General features: G+C 45.8%; 1 protein-coding gene across 1 annotated transcript in view; it reads left to right on the top strand.

Annotated features, from left to right (window-relative positions):
- CACNA1E (calcium voltage-gated channel subunit alpha1 E) overlaps positions 1-19,202 on the top strand; it is a 485,501-nt gene that overhangs the window by 376,787 nt on the left and 89,512 nt on the right. Inside the window, 1 exon segment of the mRNA XM_048497813.1 lies at positions 26-132. Coding sequence (XP_048353770.1) covers positions 26-132 — 107 coding nt within the window.

Here is a 19,202-nt window from a genome sequence, read left to right as displayed (position 1 = left end):
AGACTTATCTCCATCATCTCCACAGATGATAGACCAAGGATTAATACTGCAAGATGGATCATACTTCCGGGACCTCTGGAACATACTGGATTTCATTGTGGTGGTTGGAGCACTGATGGCCTTTGCGTTGGCGTAAGTGTTTGCACTTTAGATCGCTTCTTACATAATTAAGATCCTTCTCTTTTAGATAGATTTCCCCAACTTTTGCAGTAGTTTGCAGCGATGCACAGCCTTCATTTTTATCAGGACTGCACAGGGAGCAGACAGAGAAAATTCTCGAACCCTAGCAAGATTTTGCGTCTTGAACACAGAAGTTGGATGCCCATCTCCTCACCACCTAGCAGGGTGGACAGCATAATTTCGAAATGTGACCTCTTTGAGATAGAAAGTATAACCCCCCTGACCATAGGACCCTGATCTGGGTCAAGACCATGCCCAGCTGAAACTGAAAAAAAAAACCCCTGCAGGTCATAGTTGATCACAGATCTCTTAGCTTCTTGTGATCTTTGACTATTTGTTTCATCGCTCCCCCCCCCCCCCCGACATTTATCCAGAGGGATGGGGAGGTGCTTTTAACAATTTAATATGAGAGAATCAAAGGGGAGAGGTTGGAAGCAAGAGAACAATGACACAAGGCTAGAGATCTCGTGGTTATGAATCTGAAAACGCTGTCCCCAATTTTTGGTGGGTCCTTCTCAGCCTTATTTTGCCACCAAGAACAGTAAAAAAAGAACAGAATATTTTAGGGGTGAATGGGACATTAAAACAACATGGAAGCAAGCTGAACCAAAAAGTCCAAGAAACCCTGTCAGTACCACAGAGTCGGTTGTGACCTCACCAATACTGATTGGCTCCAAGCTGACAATGACCCGCCAGAACAGCAGGCTGCCAGGATATTTTCTAGTAGTTTAAGAAAGCCCACAGAACTCACATTCTAAGCCCTGCCTACACCGACTTCCCTCCTCGCTTCCTCAAGCCTTCATCTCCTTACCTGCTCCTGTATCACTTGGCCTCATTCATTTCCCCCACAGCACAAGCGATCTCCCCCTTCTAGGGTGCCCTCTTGAGCTGTATTAAACGTTTCAACGCAGAGTGATGTCTTTTGAATCCGAAAACAGTCGAGCAGTGTGAGGTGTTGCTTGCTCCAGCTTTGTGTCTTGTTTTCTCTCATTCTTTTGATCTATTTTCTGTTGATTTGTTGATGTGGCTACGCCTAATTAACACTGTGTTGTTGAATTGTTGTGATTATTGTGCTGTATTGTGGTGGCTTTAAGCCCCTTGAGTGCTTTAAAAAAGAAGCAGATAGATGGAATATAAGTTTTCTAAATAAAATGTATTCAACATTAATCCATTTTGGATTTTGGTTCCATTCCAGTGCAATCCTGAACATAGTTTATACCTGTTTTAGAAAGGTGTAACTCTGCTTCGGACAGCACTGTTAGCTGCATAATTAAGACCTTAGTCCTTAGTACATCTTTATAGAAACACAGTGCCCTTTGGACCTTGCATACTAGCCATGGGAGTTAAATCAGTTTAGATCTATTGTGTCTTCTTAAATGGTAACCTGCAAATGCATGTAACAAATCACTGATGGCTGTTGTGGGTGGGGGTTCAGAAAAACAGTTTGGGGGGCAATTTGGAGTGCAGGAGTACTTTTGTTTGTGCGCGCATGTGCGTGCACAAACCTAACTCGTTCCTCAACTGCTTGTTCTGCAAATTATCCCTCTAAGCTGCTTTCCTGTGTTGGGGGACGAGTGGGTTTCCAAATGAATGAGTCCAGCTACACATAACATAGCTCTCGTGTTTGTTGGGGAACAACACAAAGACTTTGCAGCACACTTGTGATGGGAGTTTTGTTCCTCCCAGGGGAACAACAGCTGTTTTCGTTTTACAATCATGACGTGCAGAGAAAAATCACTTCTGCCTCCCCCGTCTCCTTGTTTTTACATCTTCAAGCCTCCTGGTAGATCTATTGTTGGCTCCGTTATGAAATTTACACGTGCCCACATTATGTGATTTTTACAATAGAGCCCTGTTCCATGGGGCTGTTCAAGGGTGTCAAAAGAGGCTAAACCCACTTATTTATGTATGTATTTATTCAAATTGTTTATAATTTCCTTTATCACTGAACCTCAAGGCAGATTACAAAAAAAAAATATCTCACTTTCGATTTCTCCTGCCAGTGTTTTCTGCTGCTTGAAGCCTCCGTTGTGCCAGCCATTTGCTAAAAGTTGCCTGGGACGTTGCCTGTGCGTGCATCATGCCCATGTTTCTTTTTAGCTCACAAAGTACATGGTCCAACTCAATTCTTCTTGTCGATTCTGGCAATATATAGTTTTCCCAGCTTTGTTTTTCAAAAATTGAGGCACTGTCTACAAAAACATGAGAATCGCGACTGGTTGTACAGAAACTCCTAGGGTCAGCTGAACCCCATTGAAAGTGGGCAGAGGCGTAGCTGGGCCAGAGTGCGCCTGGTGCGCACTCTCTGTTTTCCACACACTGCCTCCATGGCACCCACCTCCTCCCCCCCTGCGTGGCACCCCCTCCCGCCCCCCGCCCCCCTCCCCACATGCACACTCTTACCTTCCATAAACAATGCAGGCTGGAGAAGCAGCCAGTTCCCTTCAGGCTGAAAACGGCCTGGTTGGGAACTATACTTCCCATGAGACCTTGCAAAGCCCTAAGGTCTCATGGGAAATGTAGTTCCCACCAGGCCGTTTTCAGCCTGAAGGGAAGAGGCTGTTTCTCCAGCCTGCACTGTTTATCAAAGGTAAGTGTGCATAGAGGGGCAGGGGGGCACACCATAAGGGGGGCAGGGGGGGCAATTTTCCATCCCCCAGGTGCGCGCCTGGTGCAACGTGCATCCCTTGGCCTCCTGGTAGCTCCGCCTTTGAAAGTGCGGAGTGTAATGTCCTTAAAGACATTCACTTTCCCAACCATCACAACTGGCGTAGGAGGTTAAGAGCTCGTGTATCTAATCTGGAGGAACCGGGTTTGATTCCCAGCTCTGCCGCCTGAGCTGTGGAGGCTTATCTGGGGAATTCAGATTAGCCTGGGCACTCCCACACACGCCAGCTGGGTGACCTTGGGCTAGTCACAGCTTCTCGGAGCTCTCACAGCCCCACCTACCTCACAGGGTGTTTGTTGTGAGGGGGGAAGGGCAAGGAGATTGTAAGCCCCTTTGAGTCTCCTGCAGGAGAGAAAGGGGGGATATAAATCCAAACTTCTTCTTCTTCCTCTTCTGTCTTTCCAGGATTCAGTTTCAATTTGTTCACTATTAGCCACTTAAACACAACTTAGGACCTCTCACACATCACCAGATTTGGAAAAGGATATATAAAACTGTGTATGATCTGTGTACAGTCAACCCCCAAACTACAGTCACCTGTGTACAAATGATTTGGCATAAGAGCTTTACATAAAGATTGAAAAACAGGGGATAGGTATTGTCGAAGGCTTTCACGGCCAGATTCAACTGGTTGTGGTGGGTTTTCCGGGCTGTGTGGCATAGTCTGTAACATACTTCTCTCTGTGATACACCTCTGAAGATGCCGGCTACAGATGCAGGCAAAATGTTACGAACAAGATCTACCAGACTACGGCCACACAGCCCAGAAAACCTACAACAGCAGGAGTGGCCAACCTATGGCACTCCAGATGTTCATAGACTGCAATTCCCATCAGTCCCTGCCAATTGGCCATGCTGGCAGGGGCTGATGGGAATTGTAGTCCACGAACATCTGGAGTGCCATAGGTTGGCCACCCTTGCTATAGGGGATAGGTCCCACAATGATGATCACAGGTCTCCAGGGGCCTCTGAGGAATGATTTGAATCCGTCCAACACACAATCTCTAATGCCTGCTTCTGACTGCAGGCACCTTAACAAGATAGCGTAGCCCACCATATCAAAGGCAGCAGATAAATCCAGTGACAGGGAGGCCTGACCTTTGTCTACATTTAGCTGGAGATTATCAACTAAAGTGAGCAGAGCCAACTCCATCCCATAGCCCAGTCTGAAACCACAATGAAAAGGGTCTAGAGCAGATAAATTATCCAAGGAGACCTGGAATTGGTCTGTTACTGCTCTCTCAATTTCTTTGATGAGGTAGGGCAGATTAGAGATACGGCGATAATTGACCACATTGTTTTTCTGTAGGGATATTAAAGACGAGAAACAGTCTCTTGAGCAGTGGAGCGAAGGTGCCTACCAGGTGTAGTCACAAACAGCAAAGAGCAGGTGAGGCACAAAAGGTTATCTTGTTGCTCCCCAAAATACACGAGGGCTTTGTTAAAGTGAAGCTGGACTCTCTATGTGCTCTCTGCAACCCTGTGTTTGTTCTGTGCCACCCATGTGTTGCGCATGGACAACTGATGGTCAGAAACAGCGCAGTTTTCACTAGCTTCCAGGTATCTGAAACGTTAGCTTGCCTAAAACAATCCCTTAACCAAAAGCACCCTCAGACGGCTGTTTCATAGATGATTCACAAGATAAATTTGGGTTTGTTTCAAGTGTAAATTGCAACCAATCACAGCTCCCTGCCAAGCGCAGCTGTGTGATATACCTATGCGTAAACACATTTGTTGTATTCACGCTTTTAGGTGTATATTTAACTTTTTTTTAAAAAAAAAAAAGTGGTGCTTTAAGTGGCCCTTAATAAATGGAATCCAGGTGAGAAAACCCCGGAGTGGATGCATGAATGGAACATCCGAGTATCAAGGCTGTGAGCTGGGTTTGTTGCTCTTCTCAAATGCAAATATTTTACCGAAAGTCGCCTTCCTTTGCTTTCTGCTGATAGCCCAATTTCCTGATCTTTTCTGTTTTCTCTCCATCTGACTATCGATCGGGGCTTTGTGAACTGCACATCTGGGCTCTTACCCACAGGAATGCTTTGGGGTAATTATACTTTCTTTTGTTTATTTCTCTTTTGGGGCTTCAAGTGAAGCAAGGCTGGGGAGGAGAACCTCGGTTTGCTTATCTCTCTGTTACAAACCGGTTCCCGTCGGCTTTCTCCTCCCACCCTTCAGAAGTGCGCTTTGTAACTTTGGTATCGAAAGGCGCCATGTGACTGCTGTTCAGAGAGACACTCTGATCCTGATACGTACTTTCTGAGGACTCTATCTAATTATAAAGTGTTCTGTGCAAGAGAGAAAAAACAACCCACCCTCCTATTTGTGCTGGAGCATTGTTCACCCGTCAGTGGTGTAAAAGAGTCTCGTAACATTTCGCAGGGTCTTGTGTCACACACTATTTTTAAAAGAAAATCTATATTCACTTGGTGCTATTTTTGACAAACTGCCATGCCCAGGATTTTGAAAATCCTCTCGTAAAATGAGTGAGTAGCTGTTCTTCTCAGAGCTGTATTGGAAGAGCAGTTCAAATAGGTCCTTGATCAGGAATGGTTCTATTCCTGGGGTATGGATACAATAGACTCTTTAGATCTTTTTGTAAAAAGTCATGTACTCACTGTATAAAGCTGTCAGATTTGCAGCAGCTGGATAGTCTTACTTCACAAATGACCTTTTGGCCCTTGCAGAAGAGAACTGAATTTTTAGTTGTTGGGTGGATTAAGCATTAAAATGGCCGGTTTTGTGCCTCTGACCAGTGACATAATAGCCAGTCTCCTGAAAATTAATGCTGTTCCTTTCTAACATAATGACGTTTGATGGTATTTGAAGGCTTGCATGAAGTTGAACCATTTTTTAAAAAAAATGCTGCTTGTTTCTGCTTCTGTTAATACTGTAAAAAGCTTCTCACCAAGCCAGACAGTAGAAGTAGCCTTCATCAGGCTAGGTCAGGGGTAGGGAACCTGCTGCTCTCCAGATGTTCAGGAACTACAATTCCCATCAGCCCCTACCAGCATGGCCAATTGGCCATGCTGACAGAGGCTGATGGGAATTGTAGTTCCTGAACATCTGGAGAGCTGCAGGTTCCCTACCCCTGGGCTAGGTAAAAGAACCTCCCTGAGTTTTCAAGTTTCACAGTAAGGAGCGTTCAGATAGGAAGAGAAGAGTCACAGAAGGGTTCAAAGGCACTCTTACTCCCTTTAAAGTTGCCTTCACAGCGACTGAGACATGAGATATGAAGGAATATTTTGCCTTCTCTGAGTGGCAGTATTGGAACGGGAAATGCGTGTTCCTTCCTTTGGGCTACTCTATGCTGCACTGATTGCATTGGAGCCTTAAAAGGGAACAGATGGTCTAGATTTCTCACTTCTTAACTTGACTGGAATGTACTCCAGATTAAATTACAGGAAAGCAGGGGCTGCAGCCCAGGCAAGAAAAGACAGAGCAGGGAAAGTAGCTCTGAAGCAAGCCAAGGGAACAACCTTTCTGGTGCTGTAAGTCAGCTCAATGAGGCAACTCAGCTCAGCAGCCCCACTAGCAAGTGTGGCCTCACATTACTTCCTCCCAAGACCTGGCCATTGGTGGGAGCCAATTGGGTGCTGGGTGCTACATGGATCTCTCCTTGCTGCCAGGGATGTGCAGGCCGTTTATCAGCCTGTGCCTGAGCATGCGGCAAAGAGGCCCATTCCACTCCCCAATGCCCCTTGGAGGGGGCAACAATGAGGAGGCAGGCACACAAGCTCTGCCCCCCCCCAAGGATCAGCCCCCATTCACAACCTGCCAAAGAGCGAGGACCTGTCCTTGCTCCTGCCAAAGCTTCCAAACCTGACAACCAATCGCACAATGCATACCAGATGCCGTGGAGCCAGATGCCCATACCCTACACTGAGAGGTGAATTCCATCCTTCTGCTACAGACCCACCAGGTGACACAAGATGTCAGGGTAGGCCACAATGCTGCTGCCCCATGATTTCACATGATGGGCCACTACCTCATAGGCCCTGCACTTGGCTGGGTCGAACCTACCTGAGGCAATCACCTCATGCCTTTCCCAAGAGCTATAACCATGGAATAGTCGCTCCCAGTAGCCTCCATACCAGGGCTCCGTTTCCACCACCTTTGGGTGGGCCAGGACCACATCACTACAGGGGAGCTCACTCTCAACCAGTTGAACAATGAAGGAGAGAGGAGGTCCTCTCCTGACGATGGCCTTCACCAGTGTTCGCAACAGGGCATCTCAGTGCCTCCCTTGCCATCTGAGCCACAAACCCGTAACGATGTTGCCAAGCTCAAGGTTACTGCCCCAGCTTGAGGATGATGCACAGACGCTGCCCCAGTGGATGATACTGTCACCCTCAATTGAGACCACCTTGCAAAAATTTGGAAAGGCTGAAACACACCAACAGCATTAGCATTCCAACGCAAGGTGAATGTACGCCTTGCAAGCTAAAGAGTGCCAATAGCTGATGGACCTTAATTGCTCTTCAGGCAGCCCCAGCACAGCTGCAATGGTGGAGGCCCCTAATCCGAAGAGAGTGAAGACCTCTGTGGCAAGAGCCCCTGTCAGCCCAACCAAGCATGTACCGCACTGGTGAGCTGGTATGGGTGGCAAGCTTGTCCTGCCGGCATGCGTTAGGAGGGGCCCCTGGTCATGCTGAAAGATACTTGGCCCCGTCCCTGGCAGGATGGGACTAAACAGGAGATGCGGTAGCCCTGAGCACCACCCACTCCCTGCACCCGACAGTCCATTTTAGAGTGGAGAGGCCAGATGAGAACTTCAGCAACCGCAACCCAAAGGGGGCTGCCAGTGTGATGGTCCCACCACTGTGGTCATACCATGAACCCGGTACTAGTTCACTGCAGCGGAAGCCCCCCAAAAAAGGCTAACAAAAAAGGCCACCTGGACCTCAAATAATGATGAACAGACCTCTGGCAGCTGGCTGGACAGGCCCACTAGGGCGATCAGCCTTTATCATTCAGAGCGGCATGGGGCTAACCAGCTCCACCCCTCCACTGCACTTCTTGAAAAAAGGAGCAGCATGAGTCAGCCAGCTCCACAGGCTTGCCAGAGAAGGTGACAGTAGCCAGATGCAGGAGCAAAATTCCCGGTGCCCAGCCAGGGACCTGGGATGGGTTACGTAACTTAATGGCCCCCACCCCGAAAGGCCATGATTTTGCATTGGTGCAAGGATGCATAAAAGCCGAGAAGGCTGTAATTGCCTTCTCATATACCTGCTGCATTGCTGGAACTGTGGTCAGCTGCTGTTGAGGTCCAGCGGGAATGCCTCAGAATTCTAGTCCCCACCAGGTGCCACGGGCCAGAACCTCACCTCCTGGAAGCAAGACAAGTTGTCCATAAAGTTGTCATCAGTGCCAGAAATATACTTCACTGGGAAAGAGACGTTACACACCACGCAAATGACAACAAAGTGACAGACCAGACGTCTGACCCACTTGGAGCGTGATGTCTGTTGGTTAATCAGCTAGAGGAAGTGGGCAGTGTGATCTCTCAGAATGGAGACGCAGAGGCAGATGTCAGGTGCCACATTGGGAAGGCTGCAGCTGCTTTTTGGAGAATGAATAAGATCTGGCGCTCACCAACCATTTCCCTAAAGACCAAGCTAGCTCCATTGTGATTTTAACAGCCATTAATGCTAGCAAGACCTGGAAGGCATCAACAAGTATCAACAACAGGCTTGATGTCTTCCAACTGAAGTGCCTACACTGAATCCTGAAAATTCGACATTTTGACCACATCACCAGTAAAGAGGTGCTCTGAAGGAGCAACTTGGGAAAACTCCATACCATCGTTGCACATCAAAGACTTTGACTAGCCGGCCATGTCCTTCATATGGAGAATGGTCAGATCCCAAAGACTGCAATGAGGTGGATACCTCTGGTGCCAAACGACAATGAGGACACCCCCAAAATACCTGGAGAACATTCGAGCAAGACCCGAAGGCACTGAACACTACATGGGAAGAGGCTGAAACGCTTACCCAAGACCAGAACTGCTGGAGAACACTTGTTGCCCAATATGCTACTTAGCATGGGAGGATTTAAGTCAAAGTCTGGTTGTCACACCAGAAAAGTACACTCTTGTCCCTGACAGGTCTTACCACTACCCTTTGCAAAATATCTTGCATCCCAAGCTGCTGAAAACATTGGAATGCACCAGAAAGGCCTCCCCAGGTACCTCCAAGAATTATCCAAGAATAAGGGAAAAGTTGCTCCCCTCTTTACCAGAGGACATTTCCACTGGATCCAGCCTTACCTGTGGTTTGCTGAGGATCATAAAACACCGAAGAAAAAATAGGTGCAAAATTATGGCTAGTGAGTAAAAAAGTAAACTCATACTGAGTAGAGAGCCACATATCAGCTGTATCCTGTACTGGCATTCCTATCATGGCATCTCAAATTCTTAAATAGAATTAGGTCACCTTTCCAGACTATCGTTTCTCATGCAGTAAAAGGCTGCTCTGAAGCCCAGAACATATTAACACACAGTCCTCCCTATAAGTCCAGTTCATACAACTAGTGGCACATCTAGTACATTAGAGATTCTTTGCTTTTCCTGGACCTGCTTCTTGTCAATCTGCTCCAGGTAGCTACGCATAGAGCTTCTTCTGGCAGAACAATTCCATACACATCCAAAAACTGCTAGGATTGATGTCTTCCTCTAGTAGTTTTTAATGTAAGATTAAACACGAGATGTTTGCAGAATTGGTTCATTTGAAGGGTCAGGCCTAATGTAGATCCCAAAGATTGTAAACTTTCCAGATCTGGAGGAGTTCTCAAATCTCTCCATTGGTGGGGTTCTTAAAACAGTTTAGAAGAGAAGAGTTTGGATTTATATCCCCCCTTTCTCTCCTGTAGGAGACTCAAAGGGGCTTATAATCTCCTTGCCCTTCCTCCTCCACAACAAACACCCTGTGAGGTGGGTGGGGCTGAGAGAGCTCCAAAAAGCTGTGACTAGCCCAAGGTCACCCAGCTGGCGTGTGTGGGAGTGCCCAGGCTAATCTGAATTCCCCAGATAAGCCTCCACAGCTCAGATGGCAGAGCTGGGAATCAAACCCGGTTCCTCCAGATTAGAATGCACCTGCTCTTAACTCACTACGGCACTGCTGCTCCCTTAAAGATATCATCCCTATCATCCCTATTACTTACTTAAAGATATCATCCCTATTACCCCCACCATGATCTTCTCATTTCCATGAATGCCTCTTTAACAGGCTAGGAGGCGTCCTGCCATTTATTGCAAGTATGGGGGCACTGGTCAGAACTGGAAGCCAAAATGCATATGCATCAGTTAGAATGCAGGGTAATCAGGTATGTTCTTACATCTCTTCTAGCCACAGTCAGGAGACAAGCCTGTTCGTAGCTACAGACAATATGGCAGCAAAGTTTTACATCAACAAGCAATGGGGTGTCATAACCAGGGTTCCCTGTCACCTCAGCCCCGGTGCTCCTGTCACCTCCAGGATCTTCCTCAGATCTCACATATTCTTAACCTGCATAGTGCCCCAGTGAGCCACCGCTAGTGGTTGAACAGCCTTACAGCAGGCAACCACTCGCCTTCTCCTCCCTGACCTTCTTCCTCCCTAAGGCTTTTATAGCTTCCTTCTTTCCTACAGCCCCACCGCCTGAGCCCACCCTTCCTGGGCATCCACCTTTAAAGCTGTTTTGGCCCTTTCTCTACTCTTTGGTTCCTGGGAGGAAAGGGCTATTCCTGCTGCTAGGCCAGCTTCCTGCGGGATGGAACTCTGAGACAAGCCCTGCCTTCCTGGCCTTGGCCAAGATAGCTGCTGTGTGGCTCTCACACCTCTTTGGGCTGCTGCAGCTTGCCAGATCCTGCAGGCCAGCAGCTTGGGGCAGAGTTGCTGAGGTTTTCCGATAGTAGCAATGCCATACAACTCAGCATTTCTCTATCAGCCATCTGTGTAACAGGAGAAGACAATACCACAGTGGATTTCCTGAGCAGACAGGTTTCATCTGATCACGAGTAGTTCGTCAACCCACATTATTCTCACTTTCAGAGAGTGGGAATTCCTTCACATCAACCTGTTGGCTACCAGAACCAATGCGAAGTGCCTTCTGCTCTGTTCCAGGGCAAGGACAGACAAAGTGTTATTGATGGATGCCTTCCATCCATGTTAGGTACATTGTTTCTGCTTTGCCTTCCCTACCTTTCTTCTGGTTCACAAAGTCATAGCAAAAATGTTCTCAGATTGGTCAGCAGGGATTCTCATAGGCCCCTATTGGCAGAAGAGATTTTTGTTTTCCACTCTGTTGAAACTATCTCAGGGGCATTTCAGGCTTCTTCCAAAGGAAGACATCTTCTCATGACAAGGTCTCTACACCACCATGATGTTTTTCCCTACACCTAACAGCATGGCTAATGCAGTCTTGGGTCCAGGCCTAGATAAGGTGGCAGAGGTTCTAACAGCATCATGCAAACCTTCCACACGTAGGTCTTATGCTTACAACTAGATGCGTTTTGTCCACTGGGCACTGTCCAAGGGTCTGCATCCTGACCCAGAGGTGTAGCAAGGGGGAAAAGCGCCCGGTGCACTGGTGCGTATTCCACCCCGTAACACCCCCATCCTGCCCCAGAACGCCCCTGCCACACATCCCACAGGGTTTTACTGCCCCCCATTGAAACGCTGCCGAATTTCCATCGTTGTCACCTTGGTTGGGCCTGCTATGCTTCCACCTGGGCCCACCTGCCTCTCCCTTCTCTCTCTTCACCTTCTCCTTGCTTTTAGCCTTAGGAGCGGGCGCCTGTCTGAACTGTTTTATATTGTTTTATACTGTTGAATAGCTTGGATCGTTTTTAAATTATATGTAACTGCTGCCGGAGTTTTAATGTTTAAGTTATGCTGTCAAGTTGCTGTTAGTGACAGCCATGTTGTTGAGCCGCCTCGAGCCCTCCGGGGAAGAGGCGGCCTATATAAATCTAAAATATAAATAAAATAAATAAATAAATGTGCGTCCAGTGCATCATGCCCCCCCCGTCCTCTTGGAGCTACGCCTCTGTCCTGACCCTTGTTCTTTACCTGTTGTTTTTGGTATTTGTTATGGTTAAAAGAGAATTCTCTTGCTTCTAGTTCTGTTAAAGTGTATTAGGCTGCCGTCTTCATTTCACATTTCTGTTTACTCTCATGCTGTGCTTTCAGCTCCTGACTCCAATAGATTTTTGAGTGGTTACTCACCTTTTCCCTGTATTCCTGTTTGGAAATTGTCTTTAGTTTTATTGGAAACTATGCATAAACACTTTGAGCTGCTGGCAACATCTGATTTGTCTTTTTTTATCTTATAAAATTGCTTTTCTGGTTACTATCACATCGGCCAGAAGAGTAGGAGAGTTATTGGCTCTTGGGATTGATTCTACTTTCTGGACAGAAACTCAAAGAGACGCGAAGCACTCCAATTCTGCCTGCAAGCACTATATTTAATGTAACTAGTGTCCCTAATTACTCAACTATAACCCTAAAGTGAACTCCAAAGGTATAAAAGTGAAGTGAAGCATAAAATACAAAATATTCAAACAAGCAAACATACAAATATTGAAGTCAATGTAGATCGGTCTATAAAAGGAAAAGCAGTCATGTAAATCACCAATCCAAGTCCGTCTATAATGGAAAGTCTTTAACTATGTCCCTTTAAAGTCAATAATAGGTTGTTATGTATTTGTTTCCACAGTAAGCCAACATTCACAAAAATGACCAATATATATACTTGGTAAACAACCTTCAGCAGATGAAGAAGAAAATTACTTGGAAGACGGGAACCCTTTTAAAAAAACAAAACAAAAACATTATTATCGACTTTAAAGGGACATAGTTAAAGACATACCGTTACAGACGGATTCAGATTGACTATTGGTGATTTACATGACTGCTTTCCCTTTCATAAATCGATCTACATTGACTTCAATATTTGTATGTTTGAATATTTTGTATGTTATGCTTCACTTTTACACCTTTGGTGTTCACTTTAGGGTTATAGTTGAGTAAATAGGGGCACTAGTTACATTAAATATAGTGCTTGTAGGCAGAACTGGAGTGCTTCGCATCTCTTTGAGTTTCTGTCCAGTTCTATTTGGAGCACTCCGGTCCTTTGGTTATGGATTCCACTTTCACCAAATTCTACTCCGATAAGGTGGTGCTGTGTCCAAGTTTTGAGTTCAGACCCAAGATAGTTTCCCAGTTCCATATGTCCTAGGACCATGGTGGCGAACCTATGGCACTCCAGATGTTCATGAACTACAATTCCCATCAGCCCTGATGGGAATTGTAGTCCATGAACATCTGGAGTGCCATAGGTTCACCACCACGGTCCTAGGACCTGTCTGATTCCGGAACCCTTAGTCATGAGCTAAGCAATCACTCCACACACTTGATGTCAGAAGGGCACTCTTGTTTATTTAAGTCGTATAAGTTAGACAAGATAAAAAAATATTATTTTTAAGGGACCTAAGAAGGGGAAAGCTGCTCCTTTGCAAACCATTTCTAGCTGAGTGATTCCTGCGGTTTGATTAAGGTGAATTGGCCAAGTTCAAGTCCGTTCCACCAGGGCTCAAGTTTCTTCGGCTGCTGTCCTTGCCAGGGTTACTCTCTAGGAAGGTACTAGCTCTGTCCTCTGGTGTTATTTAATCAACGTGGATTCCAGGATTCCAGGATAGAGCACTTTTACAATCAGGGTTTTAAGCATACAGTTCTTCCCTCACAGCTGTGTGCTTGGCAGCGAGTTTTTCCTGTAGTTTTCTATTTTGATGGGTTTCTACCGCTGCTTAGTGTCTACAGCCAAGTCGAGCTGCTGTTTGGCCTGCCCCCCACTTTCTCATTCACTTTTCTTGCAGGAGGAACTGCAGTTGAGTGGGTAGGGAATGCCAGGAGTGCAGAAACAGGGGGGAAAGGAGAAATGCATGTTGATTCCCTTCATTTTCCCTGAAAAGTTGCATTTTGAAAGCTTTCAGAAATTGTGGACATTCTCAGATCTGAGACCAGGGTGAGTTCCGGAGAGGGGAGAACTTGTGCATAACTGAGAATCCAATCCAAAGGGAATGTAAGCTCAATGCAAAGGAGACCAACCCTGTATAAATGGCCACTATTTTCTTGACAAGCCTCTATGGTAAATAAGGTAGCAACTCTCTCATGTGGCTGTGTGGGTTTTCCAGGCTGTGTGGCCGTGGTCTAATAGATCTTGTTCCTAGCGTTTCGCCTGCATCTGTGGCTTCAGAGGTGTATCACAGAGAGAAGTCTTTTGTGTGTAACAGACTTCTCTCTGTGATAAACCTCTGAAGATGCCAGACACAGATGCAGGCAAAACGCTAGGAACAAGATCCACCACACCATGGCCACACAGCCCAGAAAACCCACCACAACCAGTTGAATCTGGCCGTGAAAGCCTTCGACAATACATCTCCCATGTGAGGCTGCACTGAAGACACGACAATGAAAACAAGATCCTGAACCCGTAACTGGTGTTCATTGAGTGTCTTCTGCTCAGGCATACACCCCTCCCTCCTTTCCCTGCTGGGGACTGCCATTGCCCCATTGGTGCTCTTCCACATGGCAAAGGGAGCACTGAGGGAGGAGCACTCTCCCCACTCCATCACATGACCTTTAGAGTGAGAAACCAGCCTCCTCTCGGCTCCAGACAGAGGGGAGGGAAAGGGCTCCAAGTGCTCTGAAGCTTCTTGAAGTCTTCTAGTCAGTTCTCCGTGGTCAGCCTGTGCCTCTAGCACAGGTGTCAAACTCGTGGCCCTCCAGATGTTATGGGCTACAGTTCCCATCACCCCCTGTCAGCATGATGTGACACTCCCCTCTACTGCACGATCGCAATGGCTGGTCTCTCCTGATTGGCTGGAGTGCCATTTTGGGGCGGGACCAATTTTTTTGAAGTTTGCTCGTTTGAAAGAGTGAACGTTAAACCGGGTAACATTTAATCATTTAATCGGGTCACTGTCCTCCCGTTCGAACAGCTCACCGGCTCACCTTCCCTTGCACATGCGCACACAGACCCAAAAAGCAAAATCGAAACCAATAGGAGGCTGCGCACGCATCGATCCAGCCCACCGCACGCCTACTGGCTGGAAGACATTTGCATCACACTTAATGACGGGAATTCGGAAACCTGATTAGTCCCTTGATCCTCCCCACCAAACAGGTTCAGTGATATGATTTTTGAAAAGTTCTACTTGCAACCAGGTCCCGAAAAGACACGGAATAAGGAGGAGAATGAGCGTCAGAACCTGGAAGAAGCCTTGTTAGTTGCTCAGGCAGTGGGGAGTTCGTTCATAATCCGTGATATTTCATGTGAGTATCTCGCGATTAATTGACCGTGGGGAATCAACCTAAGAACCACCACCTATCTGTGCCACTATACCCATCATTTTCTTCTGTATGCCGGAACAAACAAGGCTCTTCACAGTGCCAAGAAAACATGCTTAGGATACCTCGTCTACCTCACAGAAGGTAGGGGATGAAGGTGAGCACAATGTTCAATGGAAAAACCAGCGTGGTGAGATGCTGCTGTTCAGCCTGGTATCTTTCCACTCTCCTGGTGCTTCAGAAGAGACAGGGACCATTTGATTACCTTTCAAATCCACTCGTGCAATGTTGCATTTTCTAAACACTTGGAATGATTGCTCACATATCTTGTATATAAAAAGTACCAGTCAGGGTTGATTTAGGTCTCTTCCCTTAAAGCCCTTCCCAAGAGTATATGGTAAAAGCCTTTGACGGTATTAGACTTCACAAGGCATTCATCTATTGTGTGTTTAAGTAGGCTTCATTTTGATAAAATCTGCCTGTTCCTGAATATGCTGCTAACAGAGCTGAACGCATAGGAAAGTATGTCTAGACTAAGGGTTGCCTTCAGGGCATCTTGGAACCTTCTTCCAGGCATGAGCTATATGAGACATACTGGCTTGCATGTGGATATATCCTTGAATCATCTGAATCTCCCGTAAAGGAACTAAGAGGCACCACTCCTCCTTTGCCCTGCATATATGATCCAAAAGGAGGAGCACCTAGGCCTCTTTATCTCTATATGGATGGCTTTACCTCTTGTTCAAGGTAACAGCCAAGGCCTAAGACCCTGAGCAACCTCTTCCACTCATGGGAAGAGATCAGATATGCCTGATACTTGGGACAACTGGATATCCAGAATTTCAGCACCTTGTCAAATTTGACTCAGTTCATGTCTTTTTCTTTCCTCCACGTTACTGAGGTGAACGTATGCATTAATAAAACCTTGAAAATTGCTGTTTCCAGGGCACAGTAGTTAATTCCTACTCCATTGCACAAAAACATGGCATAAAAAGAACCTTTGTGGAATTTGACATATCACTCCATTTAGACTTCTTCTTCTTCTTCTTCTTCCTCCTCCTCCTCCTCCTCCTCCTCCTCCTCTTCTTCTTCTTCTGCAATATTTTATTAATGCGCTCACACTTCTTAGTAATATTGGAAGGAAAGAGATGCTAATGAACTAGAGGAATTAAAATCTGCAAAGTGCTCATACTGCAATACCAAAATTGATTTTTAAAAATTCTCCTTGGTAAACCAGAATTGCACAGGGCAAAGCAGAATTCTAGAACTGTTAAGGAACACAGTTGTTGAAAGGGGTTTTGACTGAAAGAAATTATCAAGACTCATAGCTGATATCAAGGCTCATAGCTGACATCAAGGCTCATAGCTGATATTACTGGTATAGCCCTACCATGAGTGTTATGTAGCTCAGCTTGTTAAGGGTCTTGGGAGAATGGGTCACAAGTTCATCTGTAAGGATAAATTAATAGATTAAAGTTGCATATTCTAATTTTTAATATTTTGCACAGCACATCTTAAAATAAGCCCTTTTCCCCATTCAGTTGTATACTGTGGGAGATCTGGGATGAAATAAGAGAAGCTGGTTGTGATGCAGTTGCATCCTGTAATTCCAACAGGCAAAATCACACCAACATGACAGCTAGCTTTGATCTCTGGATGGAGAAACTGGAAAGGCTATGGAAATTTACCCAACACAAAAAATAGGAGCCAAATGGGCACTTCAAAGGGTTGGAGCGCCGCATAATAACCTGAAATCTGCTTCCCTCCAGCCTTGGGAATATGATGCTCATTAGAGTTTCTGGGATGACAAGGGTGAGTGTAAAAGCATTTGCAGTTTGAATTTAGACTGAGAATCTAACTCCATGTTATAATTTCTCCAGGTATTCCTCCCAGTCTAGTTGAACAGGAGTTCCATTCTTGGAATTCAGTTCTAAGGCACATAGGATCCCAATTCAGATTTGGGGGGCCACTGAGCATATACCTGTGACACGTACTATGGATATTGGGGCAAATAGCTGCTCTGTCGGAGGCATGTCTGAGCGGGAAATGTGGGGGGAAATGCATAAAACCTTCCATGCACTTCATGGTCCCATACCAATCAGGGCCCCACACATACCTGGGAATGGACAAAATGCCCAGGCCTTCTTTGGGAGACCATGACACACCCAGAAAAAGTATATCAGGTATGTAACATATACTCATGGAGAGCTTGGCAGAAAGGTTGTGAGCATACATAGAACTGCCTGAAGCAGCTACTCTCTGGGAATCTGGTGAAGAATCCTCAGTTTTGCTGTCTCCTTTGGGAGCCTTTCTCCACGCTCTCTGTACATTACAACATAAGCCTACAGCGTTCTCTGAAAGAAACGTATTCCTGTAAGAATTATGTGTGCATCTCTCACCTTTCAGAGAACATATCTACGCTGGAAGTGAGAGAGAACTTGTGATTTAACTTTTTTAAAATCTACCACTCAGATGGGATATTTTCTTATCCCTTGTTGTGAAGAAACTCGAGTGCTGAAACAGACTAGAAAAATCAAACACCGAGCCTTCAACTCACAGCCCTGCTCTCTAAAAGGTGTCCTTGCCAACTAAATGTGATGGCATATGTTAATCAACAAATATTTTAGTTGATTAATCTGTTGACTAAAGAAGGCATCCCTGATAGGAGGTTTGTCTGTAAAGGAGGTTTTCTGCAAGTCCCACTGAAATTAATGGGGATTTTGGAACTGTGCCAATATGGACTTCCTTTCTGCAACAAACCATTCATTTCAAAGGGTACGCGTAGAACTCCCCCTTAGTTGTCCTTAAAGCTTTGGTCTTTTAGGATCCATTAGTCATCTTGGAAGAAAAGGACGGAACTTGCTTGCCTGTGAGAAAACAGGATGTAGGTATGGGTTATTCTGACATCAGGCATTGGCAAAACTCCGAAGACTTTTTCTCACAATACTAGAACCAGGGGGCATACATTGAAAATGCTGGGGGGAAGAATTAGGACTAATAAAAGGAAACACTTCTTTACGCAACGTGTGATTGATGTTTGGAATATGCTGCCACAGGAGGTGGTGATGGCCACTAACCTGGATAGCTGTAAAAGGGGCTTGGACAGATTTATGGAGGAGAAGTCGATTTATGGCTACCAATCTTGATCCTCTTTGATCTGAGATTGCAAATGCCTTAACAGTCCAGGTGCTCGGGAGCAACAGCCGCAGAAGGCCATTGCTTTCACATCCTGCATGTGAGCTCCCCAAGGCACCTGGTGGGCCACTGCGAGTAGCAGAAAGCTGGACTAGATGGACTCTGGTCTGATCCAGTTGGCTTGTTCTTATGTTCTTATGTTCTTATGTTCACTTTGGGCCTCTGACCTGGAGCAGCATGTGTAGAAAGCTGTGATGAAAATAATCTATGAAGCTGCGTTATACCGAGTCAGGCCTTTGGGCTGTCTAGCTCAGTACTGTCTATTCTTATTGGCAGCTGCTGTTCAAGGTCTCAGCTGAGAAGAGTATTTCCTTACACCTGCTGTTGTTGTTTTTTTAACTGAAGACGACAACATTGGGCACTTCTGCATGGGACATATGTGGTCTATCCCCGAGAAACCCTAGCTCAGTGAATAAATCAACTGCTTTGTATGTAAAAGGTTCCACATTGCATATACGTGAACATTAATTACAAATCAGATTGAATGCTATTGTGAAGCAGAAAGCGGGCTGCAGTGGCAGAAAGTTGCTGATGAACCTCACATTCTACTGAGCAATAAAGCAGCAGGTGATATCTAGCACTGATAAGTGCCAAGAAATGCATAATGGAAAATAGCTCTAATTATAATTCTAATTAAACAAAGCACAGTGTTGGAACTGAAACCAACTGTTATTGCTCAGGAGTGAGGCCTTCCAACGCGTATTGAGAATACCCGTCGATTATATTGCAGTCATTAATGTTAATAATCAATAGATACATATATAAAATCCAGTCCCTTCCCAGCATGATGCTCAGGTAGCTGAGACTGATCATTTAAATGTTCTCTC

Source organism: Sphaerodactylus townsendi, linkage group LG05, assembly GCF_021028975.2.
Source record: "Sphaerodactylus townsendi isolate TG3544 linkage group LG05, MPM_Stown_v2.3, whole genome shotgun sequence".
In the NCBI taxonomy this organism is placed as follows: domain Eukaryota; kingdom Metazoa; phylum Chordata; class Lepidosauria; order Squamata; family Sphaerodactylidae; genus Sphaerodactylus; species Sphaerodactylus townsendi.
Note: the sequence above shows the minus strand (reverse complement) of the source record. Positions and strands in the feature narration are given on the sequence as shown.